This window comes from Daphnia pulex, chromosome 6 (assembly GCF_021134715.1).
Source record: "Daphnia pulex isolate KAP4 chromosome 6, ASM2113471v1".
NCBI classification, from domain to species: Eukaryota; Metazoa; Arthropoda; class Branchiopoda; order Diplostraca; family Daphniidae; genus Daphnia; species Daphnia pulex.
This window is the reverse complement of record NC_060022.1, coordinates 1,560,287-1,573,133: the sequence shown is the minus strand read 5'-3', so window position 1 is coordinate 1,573,133 and position 12,847 is coordinate 1,560,287. Positions and strand designations below refer to the sequence as shown.

The 12,847-nt window shown below is 40.2% G+C and overlaps 4 protein-coding genes across 5 annotated transcripts; 3 read left to right on the top strand and 1 right to left on the bottom strand.

Annotated features, from left to right (window-relative positions):
- The first annotated feature begins 470 nt into the window (after positions 1 to 470).
- On the top strand, positions 471 to 3,549 carry LOC124195412. The gene is made up of 8 exons (XM_046589802.1): positions 471 to 949; positions 1,141 to 1,410; positions 1,492 to 1,713; positions 1,780 to 1,992; positions 2,067 to 2,234; positions 2,305 to 2,335; positions 2,403 to 2,552; positions 2,652 to 3,549. Exons 1-8 carry the CDS (start codon positions 841 to 843, stop codon positions 3,301 to 3,303), a joined length of 1,815 nt encoding a protein of 604 aa, XP_046445758.1. The 5' UTR covers positions 471 to 840; the 3' UTR covers positions 3,304 to 3,549.
- A 635-nt stretch (positions 3,550 to 4,184) lies between these two features.
- Positions 4,185 to 5,511, top strand: LOC124195620. 2 transcript variants are annotated; one of them, XM_046590109.1, is made up of 4 exons: positions 4,185 to 4,448; positions 4,510 to 4,752; positions 4,817 to 5,039; positions 5,112 to 5,511. In XM_046590109.1, the coding sequence occupies exons 2-4, from the start codon at positions 4,557 to 4,559 to the stop codon at positions 5,413 to 5,415; spliced, it is 723 nt and encodes a 240-aa protein (XP_046446065.1). In that variant the 5' UTR covers positions 4,185 to 4,448; positions 4,510 to 4,556; the 3' UTR covers positions 5,416 to 5,511. The 2 variants fall into 2 exon arrangements, with proteins under 2 accessions (XP_046446065.1, XP_046446066.1); XM_046590110.1 differs by having other exon boundaries at positions 4,187 to 4,448; positions 4,901 to 5,039.
- Positions 5,512 to 10,782: 5,271 nt separating this feature from the next.
- On the top strand, positions 10,783 to 12,153 carry LOC124195381 (39S ribosomal protein L16, mitochondrial-like). Its single transcript, XM_046589755.1, has 6 exons — positions 10,783 to 10,943; positions 11,092 to 11,181; positions 11,247 to 11,404; positions 11,470 to 11,601; positions 11,659 to 11,820; positions 11,947 to 12,153. Exons 1-6 carry the CDS (start codon positions 10,931 to 10,933, stop codon positions 12,109 to 12,111), a joined length of 720 nt encoding a protein of 239 aa, XP_046445711.1. The 5' UTR covers positions 10,783 to 10,930; the 3' UTR covers positions 12,112 to 12,153.
- On the bottom strand, positions 12,142 to 12,747 carry LOC124195382 (huntingtin-interacting protein K-like). The gene is made up of 3 exons (XM_046589756.1): positions 12,509 to 12,747; positions 12,335 to 12,442; positions 12,142 to 12,273 (listed from the first exon to the last, which is right to left on the bottom strand). The coding sequence occupies exons 1-3, from the start codon at positions 12,650 to 12,652 to the stop codon at positions 12,175 to 12,177; spliced, it is 351 nt and encodes a 116-aa protein (XP_046445712.1). The 5' UTR covers positions 12,653 to 12,747; the 3' UTR covers positions 12,142 to 12,174.
- Positions 12,748 to 12,847: the final 100 nt, after the last annotated feature.

Genomic DNA, 12,847 nt, shown 5'->3' with positions numbered 1-12,847 from the left:
ATTACGTCCATGGTGTTTTAGAATGACGCTCAAAAAGTCCAGCTTTTGTCGAAAGAGAAACGACCGGATAATGACACAGTCAGGAGTTATAGGACTTCCCCTTTTCCAACAAGTTTTTGATGTCCGCACCTGACGCTCCTAGCTCTCTCCCTAGCTGTAGACATATTTTCCCGATTATCTATCCGAGTTGTCGTATAAGAAAAAATCAAGTCACGAAAATCTCTCTCTTGCCTTAGATTCATCCAGGCATATTTTATAGTGAAGCGTATACATTCCACCAGCGGAACTCGGTGCGCTTCACTGTAATATGTGTGTCACAATCGTGAGCTGTCCGATTTGAAATCGACCCTGTTGCCCACTTTTCCTGTCCTCCCACCTTCGTTTCCGCATGTACAATGAAGACCAATGTAACGTCTATATGCATATACAACATGATATATTCAGTTCCCATGTTTTTGAGCGAGTGCTAGTATAGTGAGACTACTCCGACTGTGATGTTGACACAACTCATTTGGCTACGCCAGCATACGCTATCAGAGCTGAGGTGCCATAGCAGCGATAAGGTGCGCATTGCTTACAAGGGTCTCGTGTAATCTAGTCGGAGGCCGAGTGCAAGTCAAACTGCTGATAACACGACGAAATAATCGCCGATCCTGGCAGGAAGTTTCTTTTTTGTCTATACCTTGGACCGTTTCTTCATTTCGTATATTGTCGACCGTTACACCTCAGTGAGTCGCTTTTGTGTGTGCACACATCTCTATATCCCGGTGGCTGCTGGATCGATCGATTTTAGACAGTAAACAACTGCAGAAACTTGTGCGGATTAAAAAAGGGAACCGAATGATCGGTCCAACTGGATGGAGTGACAAAATGGCAACTACCAGCCGATTTTGCATTGGATTTTTTCCCCTGCTGCTAGTGTTACTCGCCCATCAAGCGTCAGCCCTGAGTAAGCATATTCCTATTTTTCTCTTTGAACCGATAATCTATACGCGGTGTATGTAACAACCCCACCTACGCCACAATAGATAGGGCGTGATTGCGACACGCCCGTGCATTATGGATCCGTTTTAGGCATTTCATATTCTTGGGGATTTCAATGTGGAGAGAAAATAATAATCAAATGATTTGACAAACAAGGTTGCGGTTGGCCTGGTAAACCGGTCGGTGGCTCTGTGTTGAGTCCCACTCTGCCCCAGCCGCTTCAGCAAGACAGTCACTCGTTTGGACGCGGTTTCGTGCCGACCAACCGGGTCCTCTCCTACGACTACCAGTTCCAAGAAGGTCAAGTGGTTGCCTACAAGTGTCAAACTTCGCGGCTGGACGTCCTCACCGCGGGTAGCACCACCGGGAGTTTCAACCGAACTTGTCAAAATGACGGTAGATGGAGCGGTAATCGTCCCTGGTGTGGTAAGTTTCTCACGTTTGATTTTATGCTTCACTATCACTAGATGTAGTACGATCTGTAATCGTTCAAATTATTACGTACAGATATTAATGTCGCCTACGGTAAAACGGTCACCTACACCGCTCTCGATACGACTAGAGCCGTGGAAGTATCAGACACTCTGATGACGGACGCCCTGGTCGACAGCGAGGATCCGGTCAACACGGCCGACTGTCCGTCTCTTACCAGAAATGGCGGTGCTTACTTGTCCGTCAATCTGGGCGAGAGTTTGCCCGTTCGAGTCGTCGGCATTTTCGGCAAAAAAGGTATAATTGTTTGAATCAATTTCCCGACGACAGCACCATCAATTATAAGCTGAATTTTCAATCTAGGCGAAGGAATGAACAATTTGATGAACAAGAAAGTTACACTGGGAACGGCCGAATGCGCTCAGATGGCGGGCAACGCTTCGGCTTTCGGTTACCAGTGCAACCGGGCAATGTCTCAGGCCAGCACGTCTAACCTGGTGGGCAGCACCGTCCGATTTGAGCACAGCAGCACTTTTGTTGTCGACATTTGCGAGGTGGTCATCTACGCCAATCCGAGTACGTCAAAGTCTCTATTATACACGTATTGTTCGACTAATTGAATATAATTGTATCTTCTTTATTTTAAACAGCCTTGGCTGATTGCGGCGAGCCAGAGATACCGGCCTTTGGAGAGGTGACAATCACAACGGGTTCATTGTACCAAGAGGCCAAGTACCATTGCCGCAGCGGGTACGAGCTGCAGGGCAACAACCTGCGCACTTGTTACGGACGTGACTGGGGCGGCGAACAACCAATCTGTATTTAACTATATTCAAACGCTTGATTTTGTTCTATACTTCATTAGTAATTATGTTTTTAATCCATCAGGTGTGGAGATTTTAATCACGTCGACTACCGAGTAAGATTTCATCGTATTAAATAAAGTTTGATAGGAAAATTAAATGAACAATTTCTATCAATTCCAGGATCAACCCAAATTCGACACTACCTTATGGGGGAGGCGAAGAAGGATCCAAGGCAGGTCTGGACCCGTTCCAAATTGTTCTGATTGTCGTTTGCGTGGCCTTGGCCATCGGTCTGATTGTGGCTCTAATCGTCCTCCTCTATTACGGAAGGTGAGAGAATTTTAGGTCCATCCAAATGAAACGCGCCAAATTCAAATCGCCCTTTTATTCGAATTCTTTTTCATTCTTTTTCATTCGCTGATTGCACAGACTGAATTGCTGCGGAACAGCCGGAAACAAGTTCGCCAAGAAGCTGAGCAAGAAGACGAAGCCTTCGTCCGGCGACCAGCGTGACTACCAAAAGGTGGCAGCACCAGCAAACAAGTCCAGTAGCACTACCGGCTCGGCCACGGCTGCCGCTTCCAAGGCGATGCAAGAGGCCAACAGGAAAGCCATAGCCGAGCAAGAGAGGCGAGCCGAAGAAGAGGATTTCATCAACACCAGACTGGCCTATCAGAATGAAAAGACCAACCAGCAGATGCAGCGGAAACCCTTGCCGACGCCCGACTCGCCTCCGATGGCCTCGTACCCACGGAACGAGACGGTCGCCTACGTGGAATTGGCTCACGAACCGACGAGACGATTGGACTCACCGGCTGCTGTTCACTCGCAGGCCGATCCGGCCAATGTCGAGCCTCAATACGCCCAGGTGACGATGAGGGCCAGCACGAAGAAGAAGGCCGATAACAATGACGGGACTTCATCGGATTCGACGGATCACAGCACGACGTCACCGCCGGCCCGCAAGTCTTACATCCCTTCCATTTACCTCAAGGAGTCGCCCGAGGTGCAGATGAAGCAGCAAGCGTTGAACAATCAGCTCAAGGAAGCCGTCAGGATTAGTCGCAACACGGATTTCTAATAAGTTGGAAAAATTGTTATTGTATTTGGAAGATCCCACACAAAAATATTCATTAGAAATATTCGATGTTCATTCTTTTTTTCTTTTTAACTTTTCCCATCATTTCAGTATATACGTAATTGACAAAACAAAATAATGTCTTATATCAAAATGGGTTGCTTTTGGTAGGCTATATTGATCCCCGTTTCGTGTATATCAGGACTTAACGTCGTGATGAAGAAGTGAGAAATACAAGAATTTATGTTAGCCTATGTGTTATATATTTTGATGGAGACGACTAACGAGCTAATGAGCAGAAATTCGTGCAGAAATTCAAAAATAATGAATACCTAATATACAGCAGTTTACACAGATCTTATAAATACGCGTTATCGCCAAAGTGGTTGCCCATCAGCATTATTCGTTGTATGTTGATAGTAACTGTACCACTGCTTATCAATGTTCCGCTATAAGGAACCACAGCTTCCTGACTAAAATGCCAGCAACAATATAAAGATGTAGTGTCGTATTTCCAATAGTCGGCTTCGCAAGTCATAGCGGAGAAGTTTTTTTTCCTCTATATTTACTTGCCTGTGTGCGACTGTTTTCAAATTCATAAAAAAATCACTTACTGTATAGTACAGTAATCTAGTGTAAAGTTATACTCGTTTGGTGACGATGCCATCACACTTCTCACATGGAAATGCAGTCACCGCTATTGCAATTGGAATCGTAGTGACATTTGTGTCCGTGATGTCAGATATTGAAACTAAAAGTAAGTCTATTGGTCAAATGGAAAGTTATATGTTCTATCGCTAGCCTGCAGTATAATATAAAAGTATATACCGAAACGTTTTATATTTATATATTCGTATATATTGAAATATTGCCTACTTTAATTTTGGAAATTCATTTTTGTTTGAAATAAGATGGATGCCGTTTCCCAGCTTGGAAGCAAAATATTTCTATTGTATTTGCAAACAATTTCAGTGAAATAACGAATTCCTCCATTTGTTTTCCTGTCAATACCGAGTTACTTTACGTCTGTAAGTACGGTGAAACCCACCAGGTTAGTCCAAAAGCAAATCTAGATCATCTTTTCGGAAAGTGCACCGCCAACGGGTGGTTAAATTGGAATGACACTCCATGGGTTTTACCTCAATGTGGCAAGTCATCCAGTTTGAACTTATATTTAAACAAATCACAATAATCGACGCATTCTTGTAGTGCCAAGACAGAATCACTGTCATTCACCGTGGAACAACAATTCAAATATGTTTGTTCAAATCCATGGCCAAAACATCAGTATCGAACATAATAACACATCACTAAATTACACAGTGGAAACGGTGGCCGTTTTCAAGTGCAAGAATCCCAAATCGAATGCAAGCCAAGAATGGAGGTGCACAGCAGAAAATAACAAGACATATTCATGGAAACAAAAAACGAACAAAACAAAAGATTGTGAAGGTATTTTTATGCATAAATATCACTTTTGGAAATTACGCAAAATTTGCACGATTACATAAATAAGTGCCCACAGAATCGTCGACAAAAATACCAGAAAACGACGATAACAGAAAATCAACAGTAACAGAGAACATTCTTTCTGCTTCAGAAACATCTACTCAGAGCAAAGAACTTTTCTCTGCATTTCCTTCTCGCAGCGGAAATCTGAGTGACCTCCTCATTGGGATTTGCAGCTTCCTGGGGTTTATTATGATTGTGGTTCTTTTCGGCTTATTGTACAAAAACAGGTAAATACTCCTTTAGCCAATTCACTTTCAGGTCGATTTTTAATGAGAAAATTTCTATTTGACTTACTACAGGGCTAGGCATGGCAAGAGATATAATAACACTGCCAATCAGCATGCAAGGCAATCGCCGTTCACATCCATGCCGGAAGGGGAAAACCAATCAAAGGGGAAATTCGCCGATGGAGAAGAAAACCTCGTGTACGCCAATATCATTCCTATTAAAGTTAATCAAGAAACCATCTACGCTGAAGTTGAAACCGGCAAAATTGGTAAATCACGTCCAACTAATATTAAACTGACTATCGACGACGACCAGTTACACACCACATACGCTGAAATCCGTCATTCAGTAATCCCCGAGGATCAACGTCGATAAAATAAAAAAAAATAATTAGCGGACGTCATTTGAAAGCGGTGTAATTTAATGTGAAAAACTTTGCTACATTTCATACACAAATAGCAACATTCCTGACTTCAGAAAAATGTTACTGAAAATAATTTTAAATAAATACAAATAGTTGTCAATATGTAATGCATCAAAGATCGTTCAAAATAAGGGACTGATTATTATCAGTTTTTTAAATATCAAGAGTATGCGTTGTCAGTCGGAAATACAAATATACATTTCAAAGTGCTGATGTGTGTGCGATAACGAAACTGTCGATCCACACTTGTCGCCTCACTCCTGTACCAAATCAGCCAACACCCCTGTAAGATACAGCGACGACACAAATCAGTCAAATATTCATGTCATTCAGAAATAGCTGTTTGTAAAACATGTCAACTCGATCGTAACATACATACCATTTCGTTTTGATGTGACCTGTTTTGTCAACTCCGATTGTGTTGCGATTGGATCCGTACTGTCCGATGGCGCCCAGCATAAAGGGTTCTTCGTTTGTTCCGTTATGAACAGCGTCAATGTCAGACGAATTGGACGGTGAATGCCATTTTCCCGAGCCGCTCGGACTCGTCAATCCCGTGATGATGACTATAACAAGGACTGTGAAATTCAAACGTGTTAAAATACACAAGATGATAAAAATAATCTGATGCTAGATTAAAAAGATTTGATCAATTATTATATAGCTGCTGACAAGTTGTCAGTGACAACCCGTATAGCTCCCATCTGTTCAAAATGACATCAGCCGCGATTTTCAAATGTTTCCGAGTTGAGCCCTGTGTCTGTGTTTACATTTGCGGGGTTGCAAGAATAAACACAATGCGCAGTGTGCTTATGGCTGGTACAAATAAATAGGACACCCGTGGTTACACACGGTTCACAAAAGCAAAAGTAAAACTAAAGCAGCTGAATCACCCGGACCCGGTTCACCCGGTTTCCAAAATTGAATCCAAATTCTTTCAGGATAAAGACGAAAAAATAAAAACAAAAATCCCACTGCTTGCCTATAGAATGTGATTGTTGGATAGCTAGAGAATGTTTGAAAGTGCGCAACATTCCACAACATAAATGACTGAAGCCCGGAAACTGAACCCACGATAAACAAGAATTTACATTTTAGAAATGCAGAGTGTTATACATGCGCTCTATCTCGTGATAATTCAAATAAAGCTTATCCCAGAGGCGCGTGTAACAGAGATAGGTTAACCAAATGTGTTCTATTTACCTATGAAAATGACGACGCCGAACGCCAAACATTTCCCCTTGACGTTGTCCAAATCCAGCAACATTCCTGCGCTGTGTCGTCGAATAATACCTCGACGTCGGATAGACTGTTGTGCCTTAATAGCAAGTTATAAGTTCACAATTCCAATAGAGACGGTAGAAATGGTGTGTTGGCCTTTTCAGTGGCAGAGTAGACCGGAAACTGAAAGTGAAGGAAGAGCAGGATTAGTAGAGCAGCAGACCATCCGCCTGCTTGGGCGGCCAGCTGAAATCTGTTGATACTGAATCGCTCGACGCTGACGACTACACCTACCCGGCCCTTATTGCCTTTTACTATGATCCCTGGTGAGATAACAGTAGGCGTCAAGGCAACGAGGAGATGGACATCGTGACTCGGTATATTAAAGTCTCTATCTGAAAAGTGGGTGATCACGATTACATTCTCGACTCTTCGTTATCACTCATTCAGCAGTTGGACTGTACACTTATACATACGTAACATACGGCGTGGATCCTTATAGCATTGGCTTTTATAATACCGGTATAGTGTCGTTAAGTGCTATTTTGACATAGAGGGGATCGTTGGTCCATTCCGTTTGGACCTGATGGGGCCGAAAATGGCATAATAAGGGCTAAAGTAGTACATATAAGTGACGTCAAACTTTCGATCCTGTTGGGTTTTTTTTCGACTTCACTAGTGACGGAATGAACGAACTTTGAAACAGGAAGTGGCAATTCAAAAAAGAAATATCAAACTGCACTGGAATTTTTTGTTTTGTTTGAAGAATCTTATTTCTTTTTACTAAGGCGCCGACAGATAACAGCTGAGATTATTGCATGACTCGACTTTTATAAAACATTTGGTTGCGGGAAAGACAAATTTCGTCAGCTTCCGCACGAGCACGAGCTTAAATTCGTTTTTAAACGGAATTTCTTACATTTAGGGTGATATAGATTCGGCATGACTGCTCTGCACACGCCATTAATCGTGCAATGGAAAAGAATTGCGTCATCAAAGTGTCCAAAACTCCAAATCAGGCCAAAACAAACAGACGCCGGAGTTGCTAATGTAAACGTATATCTAACTTATATACCGCGCCGGCCAGCACCGAGACAAACGCACAGAATCTACATCGCATAGCCTACTATGGTATAGCACCCGGTCTGGGCAATGTTGATCACGCGGGAGCTGACTTGTACTATAGTCCTGTTTTTGACGTCAGTGATTGCGTATTGGCACGTAATGGAATCCCAGGATCTCGCCCACTCGTTTCTTCATCGAGCTTTCATTCAATCTCTTGCCCTCTGACTCACTCGCTTAGAATAGCGCTAGTATCTATAACAACTGAACGCGTAGAATGTTCTTTTATAAATAACGGCGTTGAACTATATTATTACGCAAAATCGATTTCGACCGAATATTGGTTCGGACGGATATTGCTAAAACGGCAAACTTTCTAGCTCAAACATTAATTTTCTCAAATCAATTTTCCCCTCAATTAATTTGGTTCGTTGCCTAGAGTCGCCTGTACACTCGTTAACAGTAGAAAATCATTTAAATTTAAGTTTGCCGTTGCTTTTTCTCGTGCATTCTTCAGTCGCTTGAGAAATTGCACACATTTCAGTTTTTCCAGCAAGTTTCGTATAGTGTCGTATGGACATTGACAGATATAAGCCTATAGGTATGACGGGCACTTATATTTCACCCTATAATGAAACGCGGGAGCGATAGGCCTACTGATCTGAATTGAGTGACGAAGCGTGTAGCCTTGTTGTTCCTATAATATATTATTCTAAAAAATACGGCAAGGTAAAATTGTTTAAGATTGATGGAGTACTATGCAAAGAGTATTGATTTATCAATCAACAAATTAACAGGTGACAGGAAAAAAAAAGTCATTCGTTAGGCTATTACTGAAATTATTACCGGAGACATATGTGCGCATATAGAAAAAATTTCCATGGTAACGTATTAAACCTAACAGACACATTGCATTTTATCAGTTAATAAGGACGCAGTTCAAATTTAGTTTCCCATTATGTCTGTCTTTGAACGGTTACGTCCATTCGTTAGTCTCTGCCAAGCCTGTGGCTTTTTCCCCTATACTATCGAAAATAACTCGAACACAAAGAACTTCGAGAGATTCACTTTTTCTTTCAAAAATCTGACTACCTGGTGGTTTTTTCTGATCTCCATTTCACAATTGGCATTTCTTATTGGATTAGTATATCTCTTTTGGAAGCAAGTAGTCAACTTCAATGAAGAAAATATGCCGATCACTATGTCCATTCTTTTCGTGATCAATTGGTTTTTCGTCATAGCCGAGTTCTTATCATCTCGCCGGATGATATTACATTACCGCAAACTACGAAATGCAGTCGAGGCAGTGCAAGAAGTCGAGAGACTTTTTGGAGAAAAGATGGTCGTCCAAAGTCTCAGCACCTCCGTTACGACACGATTAACGATTGGTTTTATTCTTATTATCATCGATGTTAGTAAAAAAATAATTACAGATCCATATGTATTAGTGCATCATTTCAAAATTTCAATTCCGAATTTTATTGTTATACAGACTATAGGTGTTCTCTTTGTGACGACTCCTGTCTACAAAACGTTCACATCACCGAATACTGGCACTTTATCAATAACAGTTGCCCTTTTCGTTGGATCGTTAGCATGCGTAATGTCTGACTGCACATTTCTTTTCATCCATCTGTCTTATTATATCATCTCCCGTTACATCCAACTCGTGTTACGGGACCCGTACCCCATTTGCCACCTGGAAAATGAAAGCAATGAGCAAGCAAGTGAGCAAGTGACTTCGAATCAAGGGTATAAATAAGACTCTTACAAATTAATCCTATTCGAAATTTGAAATAAAATTTACATACTGCCATTTATTAACTGATTGATTGATAATATAGGAAGGATAATGTCAAGTTATTGCGACGAAACGCCCTAATATTTCACTATCTCTGTCGAGCCTCGTCGGAACTTAACGATGTTGTCTCGTTCCACGTCTTTTATATGTTGACCAACAAATTCGTGTCGGTCATCAACACATCCGTTGCCTATTTGTACAGTTTTATTAATCAAACTGTGTTTTTGGAAGACTATAGTTTGATGATTCCATTTTTTCTTGTCACGGATTGGGCACGGATATTGGTCCTTCTCACGGCTTCTGACATGCCCGTTCATCAGGTTATATTTTATGAGCTAATCGATTCAACAACTCTATATATAATTTACCTAGAACAAACCTTTCGGGTTGACATTTTTAATTAACCAGGTGCGTCTCCTTCGCGAACGAGTTACATCAATATCGTCTACTGGATCCTTTCAAACGATGGCCGAAAATATTGCGGTTCATTTTTTTTTCACAAAAATTTATTAATTCATAGATTCAAGCGTGGCGGGGGAAAAAATGAACGTTCTTTTATATTTGTTGTGCTTTAGACGATGTCCACTCTGCTTCAAATTGACGAAGATCGCATTCGTTTGTCAGCTCTTGGAATATTTAAGGTTGGAATGCATCTTGTTCCGACTGTAAGTTGCCTATTTTAGAAATCGCTATCTCTTTTAAATTGTCAGCCACATTCGTTTAATAATTGGAACCCAACAATCACAATTTCAAGTTGGCAGGCGCAGTAGTGACTTACATGGTTATTCTCCTAAATAATTAAACGCAGAAAAGGGGCCACGGTGTTGAGGAAGAAGGAAGTGGCAACTAAATGAGCTACCAACAATATTTACATCAACAATAAAATTTACGAAAATTTATTTTATGTATAATGCCGCATTATTTTATTACAGTTGTTAAAATTATGTCTGGATCTCAAATTTGACATGGAATACTTTGCTTCAGTTTGTATCATTGTTCAAATAGATGAGTCTGAATACCGTTTTTGTTTTTCCTTTTATAACTTGACTCATTCATTCTTGTAAATTTGTTAGGAATACAAGAAATACAATAGGAATATTAGGAATACCTGCTTCAAGACTTGATAATCAAGTCTTATATAGCCATCTGTACTTTCATATTAATTTTTACTCGAATTTCAATTGAAATCCCGCTGAAAAGGTTAAACAGCATCCTGCATCCCTGTTGTTTTTCGTCTGCATGGAGCAGACTAGCTGATTGCGGCGAGTCTAAAAACATCCAGCGAAACGTGTAAAAAGTTGAATTACACTGGTCATCGTTTGAAATTTCTTTATTGTTTATTCCTTTATTCATTGATTAGAACGTCTTAAGTCAATTGAAAAATGTTTTCAACAAGTAATATATCACCTTATTGTGCTTCTGTCAAACGTTTCGTTATCCTACTGTGTTCTAAGTGGATACTGCCGACGGGATAATTTATCAATAATTTTTAAAAAGGCACGATATTCGAACAAAATTCATATTGTTTTTTTAAATCTTTCAGGACTATTAAAGCAAGCTTCATACTCAAGAGTGATGATTCAAATTCAAGTGGCTGGAATGAAGAATTTTCAACCCCCACCTGATTATTCACGTTTGATGATTTATTTTGAGCATTTAATGAATTATTAAATTTAAAGATATTTTATTCATTTATAGACATTCAACTGCCTGAGAGACCAAAATTACAATTCAAGGATAAAGTGCCTACATATCCTTCCAATTTGAAACCTCCCAAAATGTCCAAACGACTCACTTTCATGAGAGGGCCTGAGCCAATTCATACAGAGTTCATCCACAAACAGTATGGCATTGTGGTCAGTATTTCATATCTAAATGTGATAAATGATAAGGGCAATTTCAAAAAATCTGGTGAATATAGGCATTGTGTGGAGGTAGATTACATTCTGGCCACATTGAAATGATCAGGATGACAATCAATAGAAAGATGGATCCATCCAAAATGTTTGCAGTATGGAGAATTGATTCACCCTGGCAACCCCTTACGCGGAAGGTAGCCTACTTGTTAGCAATAAATTAGTAGCACGTAAATACAGATGTGATATTATAGGGTCAAGGAAAACGAATGGGTGGAGGTAAAGGTGCCATCGATCATTATGTCGTTCCTATAAAGGCTGGCCGTGTCATCGTCGAGCTTGGCGGAAAATGCGAATTCGAGCAAGCATTGCCATTCTTGAAGGAAGTCGCCCACATCCTTCCATTCAAAGCTAAGGTATGTTAACTGCCAATAAGACCAAAAGTCCTTGCAACAGAAATTTCCCCCTCCAGTCTTAGAATTTTTTTTCTCATAGTCTCCCATCAATTAATTTATTATTAAGAAAATAATTTTGTTTTAAAGGCAACCAGCTATGAACTTATGGAAGCTGAGAAAATTGAACAACAGCGGTTACAAAAAGCCAACATTAATCCATACACTGCTGAATATGTTATACGAAATAATATGGGAGGCTGTCACACATGGATCTCGCCAAGTGACAAAAAATGGTATTTCAAATATGTCTAGCTAAGTTGTTTTTTAAACAGTCAATACACATTTAGAAGTTAATGGTGTATTTAAAGAAATCAATTAAGAATTTATGACTTGTCTCAAAGCTGACACCAGATCACCCTTGTTCTCCCTTAAAATTCTTTCTGCCCGTGTTCTAGGAATTTCAGTTTCTTTAATCTGCAATAACAAAACAAGGTCAGTAACTAGATAAATACTTATTTTTTTGTGTGAAAATTACCAGAACTTCTACATCCTCTTTCTTGATGGAAACTTTTGCCAATTCACGCTCTTTAGCTTGACGTTCAGCTTCTTCTTTGCTTCGACGATTATCAATCTTATTAATAGCCTGTGTAATAGATACAAAAATTCAATTAATGTACGAACGTAAAATGAACAAAGTTTGGACATTTACCCCGGTTATATCTTGTGACAAAACGACTCGTTCCTCTTCGTAATCGGTAACCTTTTCCAGATCTGCTGCGCCACCATCGTGTTGCCTGGCAGACTTTTTTTGCCCTTTATTGTCTTGAGGTTTATCTAAGTCACTCTCGTCCATTTTTATTACTTTTAAATAGTTTAAATTCAAAGCCGGTAAACTCAAGCTTTTTTCTTTTTCTTTCCTCGTTGTTGTTCAGCAGACGACACAGAATGCTGTCAAAAATGGCAACGTTGAAATCATGGTAGATTATTGTAAAATAATGAAATTTTCACGAGAAACTACTATTACTGGTGTTGAATAAGGTGGGAATTA